Source organism: Grampus griseus (genome assembly GCF_964374135.1).
Source record: "Grampus griseus genome assembly, chromosome: 9".
NCBI classification, from domain to species: domain Eukaryota; kingdom Metazoa; phylum Chordata; class Mammalia; order Artiodactyla; family Delphinidae; genus Grampus; species Grampus griseus.
In genome coordinates this window covers 87614896-87636381 of record NC_139003.1, presented here as the reverse complement: position 1 = coordinate 87636381, position 21486 = coordinate 87614896, and the positions used below count along the sequence as shown (strand labels likewise).

At 42.7% G+C, this 21486-nt stretch overlaps 1 protein-coding gene across 3 annotated transcripts in view; it reads left to right on the top strand.

Annotated features, from left to right (window-relative positions):
• Positions 1-6828: 6828 nt before the first annotated feature.
• Positions 6829-21486, top strand: part of SRPK2 (SRSF protein kinase 2) — a gene marked incomplete at its 3' end in the record, with an annotated part of 226414 nt that continues 211756 nt past the window's right edge. For 2 of the 3 annotated variants that reach the window (XM_082662148.1, XM_082662147.1), the window contains exons 1-2: positions 6829-6904; positions 6991-7045. In XM_082662148.1, coding sequence (XP_082518274.1) covers positions 6889-6904; positions 6991-7045 — 71 coding nt within the window. In that variant the 5' untranslated portion in view covers positions 6829-6888. Of the gene's footprint in view, positions 6905-6990; positions 7046-21486 lie in introns of those variants that run through there. The other variant, XM_082662149.1, reaches the window with a different exon arrangement.

Below are 21486 nucleotides of genomic sequence, written 5' to 3'. Positions count from 1 at the left end.
AAGGTGACAAATACACATGTTGAAGAACTGATTATGAATTATGCTTGAACAGAATATGTGTTTAACTGTGAGCAAGATCATCTTCAGTTTCTATTAGATGTTTTTTTCATATTAGATTTTATATTGGATTTTTAAACCAGTTACAGTAAAATGGAAAAGCAAATTCTTATACTCAGAGAGTTCAAATATTTGAGAAATGAGTATTCTGTCATGGCTTTATCCATGTCAAAAAGCTTGAAAGAAATGGAGCCCAGGGTGGGGAATTTCAACATAGTCATTATGGCCAGACCATTTCATCTATTTAGATATGTGTGGACATATTAGTCGGTATTCTAAATCCATCCTAATCCAGCCCTGGTCACATCTTCAGGAGTCATTTTTTTAAAAAAATTTATTTATTTATTTTTGGCTGCGTTGATTCTTCGTTGCTGTGGGCGGCGGGCTTTCTCTAGTTGCGGCGAGCGGGGGCTACTCTTTGTTGGGGTGCACAGGCTTCTCATTGCGGTGGCTTCTTGTTGCGGAGCACGGGCTCTAGGCATGCGGGCTCAGTAGTTGTGGTTCGTGGGCTCTAGAGCACAGGCTCAGTAGCTGTGGTGCATGGGCTTAGTTTCTCCGCGGCACGTGGGATCTTCCCAGACCAGGGCTCAAACCCATGTCCCCTGCATTGGCAGGTGGATTCTTAACCACTGCGCCACCAGGGAAGTCCCAGGAGTCATTTTTTAGCTGGTTTATGTAAGAGTCACATAGAGAAGGCATTTTATTTATAATAAATTTATTACTATTGATGATTTTCTCTAGATAATCTTTCTAATCTACATTCCTTTTTCTTCAGTCTGAATGTTAGACTGAAAATTCCCTTTCATGTCTAGTATTTAGACAGTATGAATGAGAGGTCTCGAAGGTTCCTCACTTGCAAATCAGAGGCCCCAAAGGAAAGAAGGAATGAGCCCTTGTGGTGGTTTAAAAATGTGTCCACACACTCGCTGATAATTCTCCCTATAAGAAGTGGCTTCATTCCCCTCCTTGGAGCGTGTGCTCTACTTGTTTCTAATGGATAGAATGTGGTGGAAATGGTGGATTGTGACTTCTGAGAGTAGGTCATAGAAGGCATTGCAGTTTCTTCCTTGCTCTCTCTGGGGCCACTCACTCTGGGGGAGCCAGACACTCCAGTAGCCCTATGGAAAGATCCAGGAGGGCGAGTAAGGCCTCTCTGAAACAGCCAGCAAGGACCTGAGGACCCCTGCTGACAGCCATGTGAGTGAACCATCTTGGTGACAGATCTCTCAGCCTTCTGCAAGCCTTCAGATGACTGCAGCCCCAGATAGCATCATTTTCCAGCTAGACTGCTCCCAAGTTCCTGGACCACAGAAATTGTGAGATAATAAATTCTTGTCGTTTTAAGTTGCTAAATTTGGGAGAGGTTTGGTGTGCAGCAATAGATAAGTAATACCTGTCTTAATATGCATATAAATATGAATACCTAATTTTGGGGGGGAACACTTAGATCCTTCTCTAAGCGTTCTATGTGAAATAACTCATTTAATCCTCACAACAAACGTATAAGGTAGGTAATATTACTCTGCATTTTGCAGATCAGGAAACCGAGGCACAAAGAAACTGAGAAACTTGTCCAAGGTTAGCCAGCTAATGACAGAACTAGGATTTGAACTCTGACCGTTTGGCTCTACTATTCTGTGCACTGACTTCTGTGTTACACTGTTATAATGGTGCTAGTGTCACTGAGAAACACACTATAATGAAATTACAAGCAACAGGCTTAATTTTCATAATAGAAGGTGTACATAAGATATAAAGAAACTTTTCTAAAAATTTAAAAGTGTTGGGGGACCATTAGAAGGAGGCTAAAGGCCCCAAGATGCATTATATGACCTCTCAAGTCCGATTCCAATTCTATGACATAATAAATATACCTTCTAAGATACAACATGATTTAGTAACTCTACTTGGAAATATTGGAGTGCAGTTGGATTTATAGCATTCTTTAATTTTATTTTATATTTGATAAAAATTAATATGATGTGTTCATCTTGAATTCCATTGTGCGAGGTTGGGGAAAAATGCATACGTACTGCCCTTTTCATTTATTTTGGACTGCTACAGAAACCTACATCTAGTTTTAATACTTTCCCTTCTTAATTATAATATTCACATAATTAATATATGTATAAATAAATGATGGTAGAAAAAATTAAACTCCTGTTACTGTGTTTCTTCTTTTTTTATTTCCTTCAAAATGTCATTTTACGTTTTGATGCATCTCAAAGAAATTTTTAATTTCCAAATCAGCAGGGACTGGGTTTATAATTTATCATTCTTTAAGCATCTAATATAGTATGTGTAAAGTTGTTCATTAATAATTAGGTTGGTGTATTTTAATTCAATAAATTCACAAATATTCTAGGTGGCAAATATAGTTCTCTCCTAATTTATAGAAGTAAAAAGCCTGGCAAGATCACCTTAAGGTGGGGAATTCGCTGGTGGTCCAGTGGTCAGGACTCCTTGCTCTCACTGCCTTGGGCCTGGGTTGGATCCCTGGTCAGGGAACTAAGATCCCTCATGCCACACGTCATGGCCAAAAAAAAAAAAAAAAAAGATCACCTTAAGGTCTTTAAATAAGTGTTACCTCCTCAGTGAGGCCTTTCCTAAACACCTTCGCAACAGATTGCTGTTTTGTTTTGTTTTGTTTTTCTTTTCCTAGACGCTATCACCATCTAGTAAACAGAGTATATATTTTTGCATATTTATTTTGTTTATTTTCTGTCTTCTGGCAGTAGAATGTAAGCTTCATGAGGGCAGGATTTTTGTGTGTTTTCCATGCTGTAGACTCAATACCTAGACTAATGCCTGCTATACAACAGGTGTTTGATAAGTATTTGTTGAGAATAAATGAATGCAAAAGATCCAGCAGATTGGGTATGTGTCTCCCAACTAATGTTCATGATAATTACTATTTATTGAATATTATCTTAGTAGATTATCATATTGATCTGGGATGATTGGGATTGATACTATTACTGTTTTCCAGATGTTGTAATTAAGTAACATACTCAAGGTTATGCAAAAATTAAGCAGCAGAGGGACTTCCCCGGTGCCACAGTGGTTAAGACTACACGCTCTCAATGCAGGGGGCCGGGGTTCAATCCCTGGTCAGGGAACTAGATCCCACATGCATGCCCCAACTAAGAGTTTGCATGCCACAACTAAGGAGCTGGCAAGCCGCAACTAAGGAGCCTGCCTGCCTCAAGTAAGACCAAGCGCGACCAAAAAAAAAAAAAAAAGCCACTAAGCAGCAGAAATTGGTTTCAACATTAAGCTGAGAAAGAAGCCAGTCACAAGGCCACAATGGTAGGATTGCATTTTTATGATCTGTCCAGAATAGGCAAGTCTATAGAGACAGAAGGGAGATGGTTCGCCAGGGCTTAGGCAAAGGGAGGTTGGGGGAAATGGGGGGTGACAACTAATGGGTATGGAGATTCTTTTAGGGGTGACAAAAATGTTTTGAAATTAGATTGTGGTGGTGGTTTCAGAGCCATGTGAATATATTAAAAACCATTGAATTTTGTACTTCAAATGGGTGAATTGTGTGGTGTGTGAGTTATATCTTAAGCTGTTAAAAATAGTAAAGGAAAATGGTTTCAAACTCAGATTTCTTTGGCTTCAAAGCTTCTGATCAACTTTTAGAAGGAGCAAAAACGGGAGAAATGGCTTGTTCTAAGACTCAGTTAGGGAAAGCACAAGGTTTCCTGGAATATTTTGTGCCAGGAAGTAAAGAGGTGCTCAAAAATGGATTGGGACATGTCCAAAGACACTGCAAGTTGAAAGCATCTTCCCTGGTCAAATATGGGACAATTCAAGAATCAAAACTCAAAGTGACAGTGTTTACTGTCAATATTGATACTAAAGACAAAAAACCCCACAAAAATCAAGCCCCAAATAAGCAGAAAACAAAGGGGTGGCAGGAGAAATGAAAGCTCACCTAATTAACATAGTTGGAAGAGATGGAAGGATAGGATTATATTGTCATTATTCTCCAACCACTATAGTAATACTTGATTCAAGCAAACATCATGGATGGATGCTAGCCCATGGAGTGAAGGATTCTTGGGGGAGGATACTCAGACAATCTCAAAGTATTACCCCACAGGTTACTTTTTTAAAAAATTAAGGTGAAATTCATCTAACATGTTAATCATTTTAGAGAGAAGAATTCAGTAGCATTTAGTACATCTCCAGTGTTGTGCCACCACCAGCTCCACCGAGCTCCAAAACATTTTCATTGGTACAAAATAGAACCCCTTATCCATTAAGCAGTTGCTCCTTATCTCCCCTCCCCCCAGCCATGGGCCACCACTAATCTGCTTTCTGTGGATTGGCTTATTCTGGATGTTTCATATAAATGGAATAGAACAATAGATGACCTTTTGTGTCTGGCTTCTTTCACTTCGCATAAGGTTTTTGAGGTTCATCCATATTGTAGCACCTACCAGTACTTCATTCCTTTTTATGGCTGAAAAATACTTCTTTGTATGTCTATACCACAGTTTGTTCATACATTGGTGGATATTTGTTTCTAAACTTTTGGCTAGTATGATTAGTGATGCTATGAACATTTGGGTACAAGGATTTGAGTACCTGTTTTCAATTCTTTTGGATATACACCTAGGAGTGGAACTGCTGATAATTCCATGTTTAGGTTTTGGAGGAATTGTGGAACTGTTTTCCACAGTGATTGCACCATTTTACATTCCCAGCAGTAATGTATGAGTATTCCAATGTCTCTAAATCCTCACTAACTCTTATTTTTCATTAAAAAATAATTATAGCCATCCTAGTAGGTGTGAAGTTATATCTCATTTTGGTTTTGCTTTGCATTTCTCTAATGATGCTGGGCATCTTTTCATGTACCTGTTGGCCATTTGTATATCTTCTTTGGAGAAATGTCTGTTCAAGTCTTTTGCCCATTTTTTACACAGACTACTTTTTAAATACAAAGGAAAAAAGGTATCTTTACCATGGAGAAATGATTACATATAACATCGCCAATAATAGTACAAACTGACATCGTATCCCTCTTGATGCAGCATACTATGATGAACACAACCTCATCTATACAGTGTACATGACAAAATTATTTAACTTGAATCTAATAGGGAACAGATGAATACAAACTGAGGAACATTCTGCAAACAGAATTGAATTCTTCAAAAAAATGAATGTTACAAAAGAAAAAAAAACAAGAAAAAAAACGGGTTATTTTAGAGTAAAGGAGCTTAAAAAGACATGACAATTAAATGCAATGCATGATCCTTGATTGTATTCCGGATTGAGAAAAAAGTCAGCTAAAAAGGACATTTCGAAAATTTGAATATGGCCGCTGTATGTTACAGATAATAGTAAAATGATATGAAATTTTCTTGGATAATGGAATTCTGATTATATAGGAGAGTATCTTTGTTCTTAGTAGATACTTATAGAAGTACTTAGGGGTAAAGGGTAAAAGCCTGCAAAAAACTCAAATGATTGATCATAAACAAAACAAAACCAAAAACCCGTACACACGGGGAAGGCAAATGTGGTGAAATATTCAAAATTGGTGAATATGGGGTAATATGGGTGTCCACTGTATTTTTCTCATAACTTTTCTGTACGTTTGATATGTTTGAAAATAAAAAAATCGAGAAAGTAAAAAGCTCTTCAAGTTCAAGCAGCGCTGTTCTAGTGGGTTTAGGATCTTTATAGTAAGGTTAGCTACTCTGATCAGTTAAGAATATAGTTGAGAGGGTAAATGGTCAGGATGAATATTTTTCAAAACTATTATAATTATTTAAATAAACAACGGATCACTGCAGTTATTTTATCCCCCAATCAACTTGATTAGAGTCAGGTAGGCCTAAATTTGAATCATTGCTGGGTAAACTGTTTAACCTCTTCAGGACTCAGTTTCCTCTTTGTAAGAAATAACTCCTTGGTGGGTTGTTGTGCTGAATTGTTAGACACATGGAATTTATTGAACTGGACCTTAATTCATGTGCAAAAGCTTAATCCTACTATCTGTGCTATTTGCATCTTTTCCTTCATTACACTCAAGCAATCCTGTGGGGTAGATAAAGGTGAGAGATAAGATGACTTTTCCAAGGTCACACAGCTAGTGAAAGACCCAGGTTTCCCAGCTCTTGGTCCTGTGCCCTTTCCACACCCGCCAGAGAGGAGGAAGCGGCGCTCATGGGGATGCAAGGATGTAGAGGAGCAAAGGGGGAGAAGAGGCCGCGTGAGGAGAGGTGGTGTGAGACCCGCGGAGGTTTCGGCCAAGGAAGGGCGCATGGAGAAGCGGGCGGCGCGACCCGCCGGGGTGGGTAGGAGAGAGGCTGTGGTTGGAGAGGGAGGGTCGCGCAGGCCGCGTGCCCAGGAGGGACGGGAGGCCTGGGCCAGCCGCAGGGGCGCAGGAGGCGGAGGCCCGGGCTGCGGACTGGGGTGGAGGAGGCATGGGAGGGAGTGGCAGTGGTCGTGGGGGGGGTCACTTCCGCACAGGTGGGCTAGGCGGGTGGGTGCGGGCGCGCGGGCGGGGCCGGCACGGGGGTCTCGACCCCACCGGGCGGGGGGGTTGCGGGTTGGCGGGCGGGGCGAGGCGGGGGCGGGGCCGGCCGGGGGCGGGTTTTGCTGGGCCCCCCGCGGGAGCGGCGGCTGCGGCGGCGGCGCAGGCGCGGTTCCCGCCTCCTCCCGGCCGGCGGAGTGAGTGGAGGCTGCAGCTCGGCTCGGCTCGGCTCGGCTCCCGCGACGCTGCTGCCGGTGCAGCTGCTGCCACTGCCGCTGCCGCTGCCGCCGCCGCCGCCGCCGCGAAGACCCCCGCCCCACTTCCCCCGCGTCGGGATGAGCTCCCGGAAAGGTGAGTGGCCCGCGGCGTCCCCTTCTCCCCGCCACGCGGCCCCGCGCCGGCCTGCCCGACCGTTAATGTGTGTCTTCTTTCCTCAGTGCTGGCCATTCAGGCCCGAAAGAGGAGGCCGAAAAGAGAGAAACATCCGAAAAAGTGAGTCCACGCCGCGCTAGCCCCCGGACCCCCGCCTCCGCCCGGTCGGGGTTAGCCCGAGACCGCGCAGGGGAAAGTTGCCCGGATTCCCGGGGCGGGCGGGCGGGCGAGCTGATCCCCCGGGACGCCGGCTCTCGCCTCCTGCGCGCCCCGCGGGCGGCCCGGGGGGAGGGGCGGGGGGAGGGGCACGCGCGAGCCCGCGGCCGGCCCGCCGAGCATCCCCTGACCCCGGGCCCCTGGGGCCCCCAGTCTCCGCGGTCGTTGAGGGCGGACGGGGAAGGAAGCGCCGGGCGTGCGCACCCTCTCCTGCGCGCCGAGGTGGCCCGGGGGTCCCGGGCCTTCCTGGGAGAGGAGCTGGCGCCCGCTGCCCGGGCCCCGGCGCCGCGTGCGGGCGTGAGGCTGCGGTATCGCTCCCACCTGGGCGCCGGGGCCCTAGAGGAAGAGGAGCCGAGTGTGTGTGAGAGAGAGAAAGAGAGAGAGAGAGAGAGAGAGAGTGTGTATGTGTGTGTGTGTTGCCTCCTCTTCTTCTCCGGCCCTCGCCTCTCGGCCTTTCTGCTGAAAACCGGAGCTGGTTGTCAAGTGGTTTGCCTCGGGCGTGTTCCTGGCACGAGTTCAGCTCTGAAACCTGTGCGTTTCGGCGCTTGGTTTTTTTTCCGAAACTTTCTGCCCGGGCCGAGCGTGACTTCGCTGCGACGCGGCTGCGCCCGGGTCTCGGGCTGCGCGGGGCGGGTGGGCGTGTGCGCGGGCGGTCCTCGGCGCGGCTGCCCAGCGCCTCATTGTGCCGGGAGGCGATGAATAGGGTGGTGATATTTCAAACATGCCAGCCGCCAGCCACCTCCAGCCTGGCCGCGGACCGGAGTGGGAGCGGCCGGCGCCCGGGAAGCCTTTCCTGGAGAGCGGCTCCGAGACCGCAGAGCGCCGCCGCGTCTCCTTTCCCTTTCTTTCCTAATTTTGAAGAATCTACCAACGTAGATTACTCCTCCTCCTAGATTTGTGGCTTCACTCTTCCATTTGAGAAAGAAATAACTCTGTGGTATATATTTGGTATTATGGGGATCGTCCGTGATCATCTTTAAATAAAATCACGAAGCATTTTTGGTTGGTTTGTTTTCTTTGGGGGACTAGCCTGCAGCATTCCTAGGCTTTTTCCCTTCTTCGCTTTGGTCTCAGCCTGGCGAATTTCATAACCGTTGGTGGCGTCTATGAAAACTGCCTAAGTCATTAGTAATGTGATGTATCATGACAGGATTTGTGTTCATTCAAACCGGAATATAACTTGAAACTATGTTAAGGATTTCACAAAATGTAGATACCGACATAATAAAGCCTTTCTTAAAAAAACAATTAAAAAAAAACTACTAGAGCGAGGGAAAAATATTTATTAAGGGCTTGACCTGGTGGGTAAAAATTAGATGTTGGAGTCTTAAGATGTTAAATCTCAATGGATATTTGTTAGTTTTAGATGCTTTAAAAATTAATACTAGTAATCAGAACCTTATATTTGGGATTTCCTTTGGTGAATGATGGAAATTTAGTCCATAAGTAAGGAGAACTGTAATGTTTAGGCTCCTGAGTTGGGTCACAACTTTCAGTTCAAAACATTTATTCCCACATAGCCCATTTTGTTAAGAAAAGTTAAAAGGAGTTGAAAAAAGCATCCCCCTAGTTTTTGGGATGGCTCTGTGTGTGTGTGTGTGTGTGTGTGTGTGTGTGTAGGTGGATATATATAACTGTATGTTTTTTATATATATATGTACATGTAGAAAAACAGTTTTAGTTAAAGTCACTGTTTCATATTTTCATATTTCAGGGTATGACTTTCCTAATGGCCAGAGCCTTTTTTGGTGTGCTGCAGTTTGGATTTATGTGGTATGTTTACAGAGAATTAGCATATATCCACGATATTCAACTTCTACTCTCACAGGTTAATCTATTAGCTTTTTTCGTTGTCTGTTGTAGTTATGTGACTAGATTTGACAGAAACGCCTCAGCCAGTGACTAAATGAACTGGTCAGTCTGCAAGGACCAGGAGGAGACCAGCCCCATTACATAACTGTTTGAGGCAGTTTTTCACTTAATTCTTTGAATCAAGCCAGTATTATTTTAAAGGAATCCTTGATGTGATTGATTTATTCATATATTCAACAAGTGTGTGCATGCCTTTCCTGGGAAATGGTGGTAGAGCTTTGAACAAGGCAAGGCAAGCTCCTCACGAAGCTTACATTCTATGGGGGTTTTGGAACCCTAAAGCGAATGACAAAGAAGGCAGTTCCAGACAGTGCTCAGGGAGAGGGAGAAAATGAAGATGGGGTGCCTTAAGTATAGTGATAGATGACATTTGAAAACCGTGCCAGTCTATTTGCTGCTTGCTTTACATGCGTTTATCCCTTTTGATAATTCTGTGAGGTAGGCACTGTTATTACCACTTTACAGATGAAATGGGGGTACAGCATGAGTGAGTAACATGTCCAGCTATTAAGTTGAATCTAAGCAGGCTGGGACCAGAATCCACACTCAGTTCTCTGAGGAGGTGACATTTGAACGGAAGTTAGAATAAGGCGGAGGAGATGGGAGTGTGGCAAAGGCCCTGGGGAGGAATGGGCTAGGAATGTTGGGGGAACCCAAAGGTCAGAGTGGCTAGAGTGCTACCCAAGAGGATGGTGAGGGGGGAGGAGTCAGAACGGGTAGGGCCTGGCCTTGTAGGCACCTGGGAGGCATATGGATGGGAGTGGCAGGATCTGATTCCTGTTTTGAAAAGAGTACTGGCTGTCAATGTAGAGAATGGATTATAGCGGGTGGGGAGAAGTAGAAACCGAGAGCTGGCCTTCCATAGTACGTGGGGAAACCATGATGACTTGACTCTGGGTGCACAGAGTAGCACGGGGGAGAGGTGATGGTAGAGGGACTTCAGGAGACTCGTAGCCTCGGAGGTATTCCTCATTTTACAGACAGCTCTAATAGAGGGTAAGGTCACACAACTAGCTTAGTTTGGACCAGAATTCAGGTCTCCTGATGCCCAGTGTTTTTGCTTTTTGATTAATTCTCCAGAGGAGGAAAGAGAGTAATAAATCTAATTTTAAACTATATTAATATAACGACTGGCAGACTTGCATTATGTGACTACATGGGCCTGGCTTGATGTAATATGATCTACTTTTGTCATATGCTTGTATGTGCAAGTGGCACTTCATTCATTTTAATTCAGTTCAATTCTGTGAGCTTTTGTGAATTGCGCCAGTTCCTATAGGCAGCTTTTTTAGAACACTAGAATTTGTAGTTGTCAGAAATAAGATTATGATTTCTGAACTGAGATTGTTAGCTTGTCAGATTGTTCCAGTGAGTTTAGTTTGCTAATTATTAATTGTGCTGCTTTGTAACAGGCAGCAGGGAAGAACTAGCAGGGAAGACCTAATTCTTAAGAATTAGCTAAATCACATGGCTTGGGATGGATTTTTGCTTTGGGGCCTGTGCATATGTATAAAATGTTTTAAAGAATTTTTTTGGTTTTTATTGATTTTTTTCCCTCACATGTAACTTTTTTCTTGAAACATAATTCACATACTGTAAAATTGGTTTTTTAAGAATTTAGTTTTTAAAGTGTGTAACTTGCTGTTTTTTTAGTATATTCACAAAGTTGTGCAACTGTTATCTAATTCCAGAATATTTTCATCACCCCCCCAAAAAAACACTGTACTTGTTTGTCATTCCCCATTCTCCCTTGACCCCAGCATTCATTAATTTATTTTCTCTTTCTATAAACTTATCTATTCTGGATGTTTCATATAAATGGAATCATACAGCATATGATCTTCTGTCTGGTTTCTTTCTCTTAGCATAATGCTTTCAAGGTTCATCCATGTTGTAGTATGTATTGGTACTTCATTCCTTTATATTGCAAGTAACATTTCATTGTGTTGATATTACTGTGTTGTAGTTATCCATTCATTGATGGACATTTGGGTTCTTTACACTTTTTGGTTATAAATTACTTTTTTAACACCTTTTTTTTAAAAAAATCTTTTTTAAAATTTATTTTACTTTATTTTTGGCTGCATTGGGTCTTTGTTGCTGTGCGCGGGCTTTTTCTAGTTGCGGCTAGCGGAAGCTACACTTCGTTGTGGTGCGGTGGCTTCTGTTGTTGCGAAGCACGAGCTCTAGGTGCGCGGGCTTCAGTGGTTGTGGCTCGCGGGCTCTAGGCGCGTGGGCTTCAGTAGTTGTGGCGCACGGGCTTTGTTTCTCCGCGGCGTGTGGGATCTTCTGGGACCAGGGCTCTAACCCGTGTCCCCTGCCTTGGCAGGTGGATTCTTAACCACTGCACCACCAGGGAAGTCCCTGTTAGCATTCTTTTTTTTTGTTTTTGTTTGTTTGTTTGTTTGTTTTGCTTTTGCGGTACGTGGGCCTCTCACTGCTGTGGTCTCTCCTGTTGTGGAGCACAGGCTCCGGACGCGCAGACTCAGCGGCCATGGCTCACGGGTGCAGCCACTCCGCGGCATGTGAGATCTTCCCGGACCGGGGCACGAACTCGTGTCCCCTGCATCGGCAGGCGGACTCTCAACCACTGCGCCACCAGGGAAGCCCCCTGTTAGCATTCTTGTACATGTCCTTTTGTGGACATTAGCACTTATTTCTCTTGGGCATATACTCTAGCAGTGGGATTGCTAGGTTATAGAAGAGGTGTATGCTTAGTCTTAGTAGTAATTGCAGAGATTTTTTTCCCAGTTATATTATGAAATAGTTTTGATTGAACTGCTTTACACTCCCACCTGCAGTGTATGAAGTTTCGATTGTTCCGCATCTTTGTAATACTTGATCATGTCATTCTTTTTAATTTTAGCTCTTCTGGATATATACTGATACCTTACTGTGGTTTTAATTTGCATTTGCCTGAGTGATGGTTTCGAAGATCTTTTCGTATGTCTATTGGTCATTTGAAATTTTTTATTTTGTGAAGTACCTGTTTTGTCTTTTGCCCATTTTTAAAAAATCGGATGGTAAGTCTTTTTTCTCACAGAAAATTATGAGTTTTGTTGAGATATAATTTACATACCATACAGTTCATCTACTTAAAGTGTACAGTTCAATAGGTTTTAGTAGATTCACAGAGTTGTGTTAAACTGGATCTTGAAGAGCCAATAATAATTTCCCAAGTAAATAGGTGGCAGGGTGAGGGCCTTCCAAGCAAAAGCAGCGCTGCAGTTGGCGTAAACATGTGGAGGTGTAAGTGGCATGATTGTGTTCTCGGAATGTCAAGCAGGGAAGTGTGGCTGGGGTGCAGGATGTGGTGAGCATTGAGTGGGGCTCATTGCTGTGGGTACAGATTGAGATGTTTAGAAAGGTTACTCTATCTGCTGTGTAGAGAATGGCTTAGAGGAAAGAGATCCAGCTTCAGGTGACTGATGGGTATTAAGGGGGTAGAATTCACTGCATTTGGTGTCCAATTTAATGTGGGAGGAGAGTGGGAGGGGTCTAGGATGAATCCCAGGTTTCTGAATTAGCTAAATTTGTGGATGGTGTTGCCATTCCTCAAGGTAAAGAATGCACAGCAGCTTTGGGAAAAGCTAATGATGGCTTTTGTTAGGCAGTTACAGGTGTGTGATTCACTTCCAGTTAGAGACATTGGTGAGTGTTAACCGCTAGAGCGCTGGGAAGAGCTCTGGTTAGAAATGCAAATGGGAGTTGTTGGGTATAGTGTTGGTGGCAGCTGGCTGAAGGTGTTGAATGTGAAGAGAAGAAAGCCATAGGTAGGGTAAAGGAGGAGCCAGAGGGATAGGAGAATCAGGAGAAAGTTGAATCACAGAAACCAAGGGCATTTCAAGAAGGGAAGAGCACAGTCTGCAAAATAATTCAAGTGAGATGAACCCTGATGGTGGCCTTTGACTTTGGCAGTTAGGAAATCATTAGAGCCCACACCTGGAGTAGTCTCAGCACAGTGCTTTTGGCCACAGGGAGCCTGCAGCCCTATGAGTGAATGGGATGACACTGTAGTCTTTTTGTTTTTTCTTTTTAAAAGGTTACTAATTGAATAAGCTTTCTTTGTGTAAAGGAGAAAAGGTAGCAAGGGAGTGGTTCCTGAGGAGTGTTTTTTTCCCTCTCAAATGTAAGCGAATGGCAAGGAGCTAGTAGAAAGGGAGAGGTTGAAAATACTGACAAGAAGGGGAATTTGGAGCAAACGCCCTGAGTTGACAGGAGGGGATGTGATCAGAGCACAGGTTTGTATTGTACGGAAGGGGGATCTCTTCTTCCTCTGAGAACAGGAAGGCTGTAGGCTGCATGTTTTAAAAACATGCTCCTAGACCTTGCTGCAGTCTTACATAGTACATGAAATAGGCACCAATATCATACTGTCTTTGGAAAACCCAAGAAACTGAAATGCAGTGACATCTGGCCCCAAGGTTTTGGACCCGTGGTAAGTGTGCAGTAAAGGTTGGCTGTGGTTATTAGGCTGTGGTTATTGCTGTCTTATTTTTTTCTAAATGATTTGGCTGGTCACCCCAACGCTATTGCATCTCTCCATGTATGAGTATTGAGGTGTTGATTACTCTGTTTCTGCTTTAGTTCCCTATTTTTTTATTTACTGTAGTTCTGAGTATGTTTTGGTAGGGCAAGGGCTCTCCCACATCTCCTATATACACCTTGTCACTCTTTTTTCCCCCCCCCACCTTGTCACTCTTGTTTTCAGAATTTTTTGGGCATTTCTTACATACATTAAGATTATATTTCTGAGTTCCTTCTCCAGTTTATTTTTGCTATTTAGTTTAAAATAATATATACTTTGAGGATTAATTTAGGGAGACCTGACAAGTCTTGAATTGGAAACACATTTAAAAAATTACCTTTTTTCTGATTTTATTTATTTTTTTAATGTAGATTTATTTATTTATTTGCGCTGGGTCTTAGTTGCAGCAGGCCGGCTCCTTACTTATGGGTTGCCAGCTCCTTAGTTGCAGCCAGCATGCTCCTCACTTGTGGCATGTGAACTCTTAGTTGCAGCATGTGGGATCTAGTTCCCTGACTAGGGATCAAACCCAGGCCCCCTGCATTGGAAGCGCAGAGTCTCAACCACTGCACCACCAGGGAAGTCCCCTTTTTTCCTGATTTTTAAAATATTATGTACCATATCTGGAAACTATAGAAATATGTAAAGAAGAAAACAAACGGATTTCCTGGTGGTCCAGTGGGTATGACTTGGTGTTTTCAGTACCTGGGCCCTGGGTTCAATCCCTGGTTGGGGAACTAAGATCCCTTGTGGCCAGGCCAAAAAAAAAAAAAGAAGAAGAAAACAAAAATGACTCACGTTGTCACCATCCAGCATGATACAAATGGGACATTATTAATATTTTGTTATTTTTTCCTTCTAGTCTTTTTTTCATCCCTGTGTTTTTTGTTACTTAATCATCTCATGTATGATTTTGTATGCTGCTTTCCTTATTTAACATTTTGTCATTAACATTTTTAATGTCCTTAAAATTTTCTCATAACCGGGACTTCCCTAGCGGTCCAGTGGTTAAGATTTTGGGCTTCCAATGCAGGGGTCTTGGGTTCGATCCCTGGTCCGGGAGCTAAGATCCCACATGCCGTGTGGTGCGGCAAATAAATAAATATTTTTTAAAAAGAAGTTAAAAATTTTTTTCTCATAACCAATTATTAGTGACTGAGTAATATTCTAATTTACTTAACTGCTTAATTTGTTTAAATATTTCTTTATTGCTGGAAACATGTTTACTGTTTCAGGCATTATAATACTTCAGCGAATATCTTTGTCTGCATTTCAGATTTTCTCAGATTATGTGGAATCTTAGAAATGGAAATATTGAGTCAAAGACAGTGAACCTGTTTAAGACTTCCAATTTTGAAAAGTTCTTTTAAAGAAGAGTCAGGAGGGCTAGAACTAACTAATTATGGGACATGAACAGGAAAGCAATAAAAACAATGGCAGTTTTACTGAAAATGTTACACTTAATGAAGACTAAGAAAGTTGGGAGAAGTTGGTTGGAGATGGGATAGAGATTTTGTTTTAGGCACACTGTATTTGAAGTGACAGATATCCTAAAGGAGGATAAGGAGAGTTGGTTTGGAGGTGGGAGGCTGGGATTAGAATACACCTTTGAGGACAATTAGGACGGCAAGATCAGCTTACTGAAGAGAAGGGGGAGGAGAGAAGAGGGCTGGAGCCTGAAACTTGGAGAGTGCCATTGGACAGAATAAGAGAAGGGAAGCTAAAGATCAGCTTAAAGAGGGTAAATAGCAATATATGGGATAGGGAAGTTTAAGGAGAATAAGATTTGAGAAGAGTTCATTAGAGTTTTAAATTTAGTTCATCATTGATGGCCTTTATATTTCAAGGGTTAGTATTTCTTCCCTCCCTCCCTCTTTCTTTTTTTAAACTTGACAGTTTGTAAAGAAATTACCTATCTTTGTCTCATCATCTGGTCCAGGTAGATAAAGTATTTTTTGTGTTGATGACTAAGAATTAAAGAGATTTTTGTCTTGCTCTGTTTGTATCAAAGGTCTAACAGGTCCCCAGATTTTTACCACCAAATCTTGTGTTCTGTTTTCAAAGAAAGAAAAGTTATTACCTGCAGTTGCCAGGTTTTTAAGCTTGTACCCTGCCTTGATTCCAGGAGCGCTGTCAGCCAAGGTTAAAGGTGGTACGGTCTAATCTAGGCTGGTGGCCTTAGAGTGATTTGTGTGGCTGGCTATTAGCAGGTCTTTTTTCTTTCTTTCCTTTGTTTTGGCGGGCGTGCTCTATTCCGTTGTGTATGTCTCCAGGGGAACATTTCACATTGAGTTTGTATTATCAGATACTTTATGTACCCGAATATAAGATAGCCTTGGTTGTAAGTCCCCTAACTCCCCAATGAAAAGTTTAAAATTCTATACAACTTGAAAGTATAAATTTTAGAGATATAGATGGAGTAGTCAAATGTTTAGTTATGATATTTAGTTTCTTTTTTTATAAATTTATTTATTTATTTTTGGCTGCATGGGGTCTTCGTTGCTGCACGCGGGCTTTCTCTAGTTGCGGCGAGGGGGGCTACTCTTCGTTGCGGTGCGCGGGCTTCTCATTGCGGTGGCTTCTCTCGTTGTGGAGCACGGGCTCCAGGCACGCCCGCTTCAGTAGTTGTGGCTCACGGGCTATAGAGCGCAGGCTTCAGTAGTTGTGGCACAGGGGCTTAGTTGCTCCGCGGCATGTGGGATCTTCCCGGACCAGGGCTCGAATCCATGTCCCCTGCATTGACAGACGGATTCTCAACCACTGCGCCACCAGGGAAGCCCTTGACTTGCTTTTTAAAAGGCTGTGTACAGCATTAATGAGGAGGAATAATTCCAAAAATGTGTTGAAATTATTTGCCTCTTTTTTTTTTGCGGTACGCGGGCCTCTTACTGTTGTGGCCTCTCCCGTTGCGGAGCACTGGCTCCGGACGCGCAGGCTCAGCAACCATGGCTCATGGGCCCAGCCACTCCGTGGCACGTGGGATCTTCCCGGACCAGGGCACGAACCCTTGTCCCCTGCATCGGCAGGCGGACTCTCAACCACTGCGCCACCAGGGAAACCCTATTTGCCTCTTTTAAAATTAATTTTATTGGGTTGATGTCTCCTAAATTAGTATTGATTAAAGTGATTTCGGACAGTTCCCTAATCAATCGTCAGTCAGTGAAGAGTGTTTCATCCCTCCTCCCCTCTCTTCTAGGTCTCACCAAGACTCCTCCGAGTCAGGGTCCTCTAGGAATGGTCATTCTATTACCCTCTGCCATCAAGCCTAGCATTACTGTAATCCTGATTGTTCATTTCCTTTTGAAGATTTTTTTTTTGCCTTATTATGTTAAAAATAAGGTACTTGAGAGAGCAGTCTATCATTATAAAGGCTTTATAAGGACTAGAATCTAGGGGAACTACTTCTTTTTTGCGGGATAATTTTTGGGAAAAGACCATGGTTTATACTTGAGCATATATGATACTTTATGCTGAGTTCTTAGCCTTACTGGATAAATCCTACAAAATGTAATGTTTTGTTCCTGGTGTTTGAATTCACTTCCACATTGAATATCTTTATAGTCAAACTGCTTTGCTGATAAGTTTAAAATTAATAATTGGCCTATCAATTCCAGAGTGCATTTATTTCAGCTAATTCTTGGACATATTCTTAATGTAAGTATTTTTAGGCATTAGAATTCTCTAGTTAGGGTCTTAGAATGTGGAGCCTAAAAGGATAGGGACAAAAGGGAACATGTGGATGAGATTATTGATGGCTTTAAATTTGGTTGTGACACACAAGACTGTTACTCACCTTAGCTGAGCGTGGTGTGTGGGTGTCACGTCCCCTGTGGTACCTCAGTGTAGTAGATGTGCCCCGAGATGATTGTGTGAACTAGGCAGGGTGGGAGAAGGAGTAAAGACAGACTGCAGCCCATGGATACCTCTGTAACCCCAGGAAACAGAAGTTTGAGATGTGGAAGAGATAAGACAGACAATGCACTGAAAAGCACTGCCTGGCTCTTGGGACTCCTGTGCCTGGCTGCTTGCTTTGGTTGGCTGGTGCTGTTGTTGCTTCTGACATCCACGGAACACAGCTTGCTGCTATTGTTTCTGCTGTCAGTCAGCTGTTGCCACCACTTACACAGGGAATCTTATCCTATTGATTATTTTTATTTTTAGAATATCCCGTTGAAAGTTTTTTTTGGTGGGGGGTGCATGCGTGATGTGTTTTATCCTAAAATGGGATGTAACTGAACATTAATTGCAGCACTGATATAAAATTGACTGTGTCTTTCACACCTGAAATTTATTGCATAAGGCTGTGAATCTGAGAATGCAGTGAAGTAGCCAGGACTTTAGAGAGCACCTGAACAAGTGTTTTTCACTCTTGCTTTGTAGTAGCAAAATGCTTTTATTCCCACCCCCACCAGGGATTGAACCTGGGCCCTTGGCAGTGAAAGCACAGAGGCCTAATCACTGGACCACCAGGGAATTCCTGCAGAATGCTTTTTAAATAAAATTTTACATAGAACTCTATTATATGTAAAGAGGAAAAAGTGGCTCTATTCTGGGAGAATTGGCAGGTGAGGGCTTGGTCCTAACCACCTGGTCTTTCCCTCATCCACTGTAGTGCTTCCCAAGGCAGCTTCTTGGAACAGAGCTTAAAAATTCTTCAGGCCTTTATTTCTCTTTTTCTCTCTCAGTAGAGAAGTTTCAGTGAAGGAGCAGTGAGGGTGACTGAAGAAGCAGTTACTTGATTACAGTCAATTATCTTTTAGTTCCTGAGCCAGTTTACAGTGCTGGTTTAGAGTCCTGGATTCTGATTCACTGGCTTTTGAAACTACCATTTAGTCTGCAGAAAGCAAGCCATTCTGGGACTAAACAGAAGGTAAAGTTTTTAGCCCCTAAAGAGATTATTGCAAGAACCTTTTTTTGTTTTGTTTTTGTTTATTAGTTTCTTAAATGCTATGGCAGTGTTTCAACTGTGGGGTCATCTGGAAGTTTTATCACCACAGAAGGTGATGAACATTTTGTGATCCAAAGTTCCTTTGTTTCATACCTTCCTAGAGGCAGAAAATACATGACTTTACAGATTTGTTAAAGCAGATTACGCATGAATGCGTGGGGTTTCAAAGCACTTGAGGCACTTTTTGTTTTATCAACCGTCTCTTAGGTTGGGGGACTGCCTGACTGGGATTGGTTGAGAGAAGTCAGTAGGGAAACTCAGGATTTGTCCAGAAAGTGGGAAGAAGGCAATTCAGTGGGAGCCAAAGGTCATTCTTGAGTTGTGGGGTTTTTTTGTTCATTTGTTTTTAATTTTTAATTTTAATTTTTTGACCTTGCCACTCGGCCCCCTGCAGTGGAAGCACGGAATCCTAATCACTGGACCGCCAGGAAATTCCCAAGAACCTTATTTTTATTTTATTTATTTAATTTAAAAAATAATTTTATTTATTTCATTTATTTTATTTTTGGCTGCGTTGGGTCTTTGTTGCTGCACATGAGCTTTCTCTAGTCGTTGCGAGCGGGGACGACTACTCATTGTGGTGCATGGGCTTCTCATTGCAGTGACTTCTCTTGTTGCGGAGCACGGGCCCTAGGCATGTGGGCTTCACTAGTTGTGGCTTGCGGGCTCAGTAGTTGCGGCGCACGGGCTTAGTTGCTTCGCGGCATGTGGGATCTTCCCGGACCAGGGCTCGAACCCGTGTCCTCTGCATTGGCAGGCAGATTCTTAACCACTGTGCCACCAGGGAAGCCAAGAACCTTACTTTTAAATTTTTATTTTTAAATTCCTCCCTTTACTGTCAGAAAAAGAAAGGCGAAAATATATTCTCTTGGGACTTCCCTGGTGGCGCAGTGGTTAAGAATCTGCCTGCCAGTGCAGGGGACATGGGTTCGATCCCTGGTCTGGGAAGATCCCCCATGCCTCAGAGCAGCTAAGCCTGTGAGCCACAACTGCTGAGCCTACGTGCCACAACTACTGAAGCCCGCATACCTGGAGCCCATGCTCTGCAACAAGAGAAGCCACCGCAGTGAGAAGCCCCCGCTCACTGCAACTAGTGAAAGCCCACACAGCAACGAAGACCCAATGCAGCCAAAAATAAAAATAAATTTAAAAAAAAGAAAAGAAAGAAAATATATTCTCTTTCTCTGAATGGAGACTGCTTTTTCTTTTTAAGACACCAATTGTACTTGAACATTTGTTACTTTTTTCTTTAATTAATTAATTAATTAATTAATTTTTGGCTGTGTTGGGTCTTCGTTTCTGTGCGAGGGCTTTCTCTAGTTGTGGCAAGCAGGGGCCACTCTTCATCACGGTGCGCGGGCCTCTCACTGTCGCGGCCTCTCTTGTTGCGGAGCACAGGCTCCAGACGCGCAGGCTCAGTAGTTGTGGCTCACAGGCCTAGTTGCTCCACGGCATGTGGGAATCTTCCCAGACCAGGGCTCAAACCCATGTCCCCTGCATTAGCAGGCAGGTTCTCAACCACTGCGCCACCAGGGAAGCCCGAGACTACTTTTAATATGTCACAAGGGCCTGGACTGTTTTATCATGTGCATGTATGGTAGGAGTGAGATAGAAGTTGCTTTATGTAGGCACTTTTAGTATACAGTAAGACAGTTTTTTAAAAAAAGGTTTAACTGTGTTTTCTATCTTAGCTTTAAAAACTCGTTTTTGTTTTTCAGTAGCTACAAGGCTGAGGCTTTCCATATCCTTTTGTAGTCATCAGCACCCTGTAGGTATAACCGTAATAGTAGAACTGTTCTTCTCTTCCCCTTGGCTCCACTGATGCTCACTACCTGCAGTGTCATTGCGATCAAGTTGAGGGACACTCGAGGATACATTTACCTTTCAGAGGATCCTGAGCTGTATAATTTTACTCTTAACGTTTGAATCCTCTTACTTGGTGTAGGCAAAGGCTATCTCACTTCCCCAACTTCGCTGAGAAGAAGTAATAGTTTCCCCTTTTCCTAAAGTTTGATCAGTCTTTGAATATTCTTTGCTGAGGCTGATATTGTTGTCAGAGGCAGCTGACCAGGGTTCAAGTTTTGAAGGCATCACTTTTCTCAGTGGGGTTGGATAAATTATTTAATTTTTCTAAGTCTCAATTTTTTTTCCTTAAAATAGAGCTGATCATACCTCTCAGAATAAATGTAAGGATTAAATAAAGTAATATGTGTGTGGTACATAGTAAATGGTAAGTGGCAGCTATTAGTTATTTTATGGTGCTTCAGTTGTATTTTAGGAATTTTTATAATAGGCAAAAAGGAAAACTGGAATTATTATAAAATTTTCTTAAGCATCTAAACATGAATATGTTTTCAGTTATTTTAGCCAGCTTAAATCTTTATTTTTCTCAGTAATAACTGCTGTAGTTATTTATTTATTTTTTTTGGGGGGCAGAGCAGAGACTTTACTGTTGATCAGGAATAAGAAAGGAAGGGCTTATGCTCTAATATTGATAGGAGATAATGTTGTGTAAGCATAGGCCCTCACAGTGAATTAGAGCAACAAAATTACCATCAGATATAGAAATCATGAAGAAAGTATTCATTGTTCATAACAGGTGATCTCTATCTAGGTCTATAATTTGAAACTAGACCAAGGGGACAGGGAGGAGACTAAGACGTGATAAAAGGAATAGGTGATCCTGGTAGTAGTTTTAAAAATTATTTTTTAATCATGTTTAGACTGTCCAAGAGGGAAGTAACCATTTGGTAACCCTTGTTTTATGAGATAAATGTATTTTGAGCAAGATTGAAAAATTACATTTTATTAAAGGAGTGCTAGTTTCCTGTTAACTTATATTAAGAAATCAAAGTGATGTTTTCCTATGAAAAGAATTCTTAATAGACTGAGTTGAGAGCTTTGGCTAATAAAGGATTAAGGTGGTTGTCAGGCCTGAACCACAGTATGTATTGTTGTTAGTGTAGGAAATGCTTTACAGACTACTGTTCTCAGAGA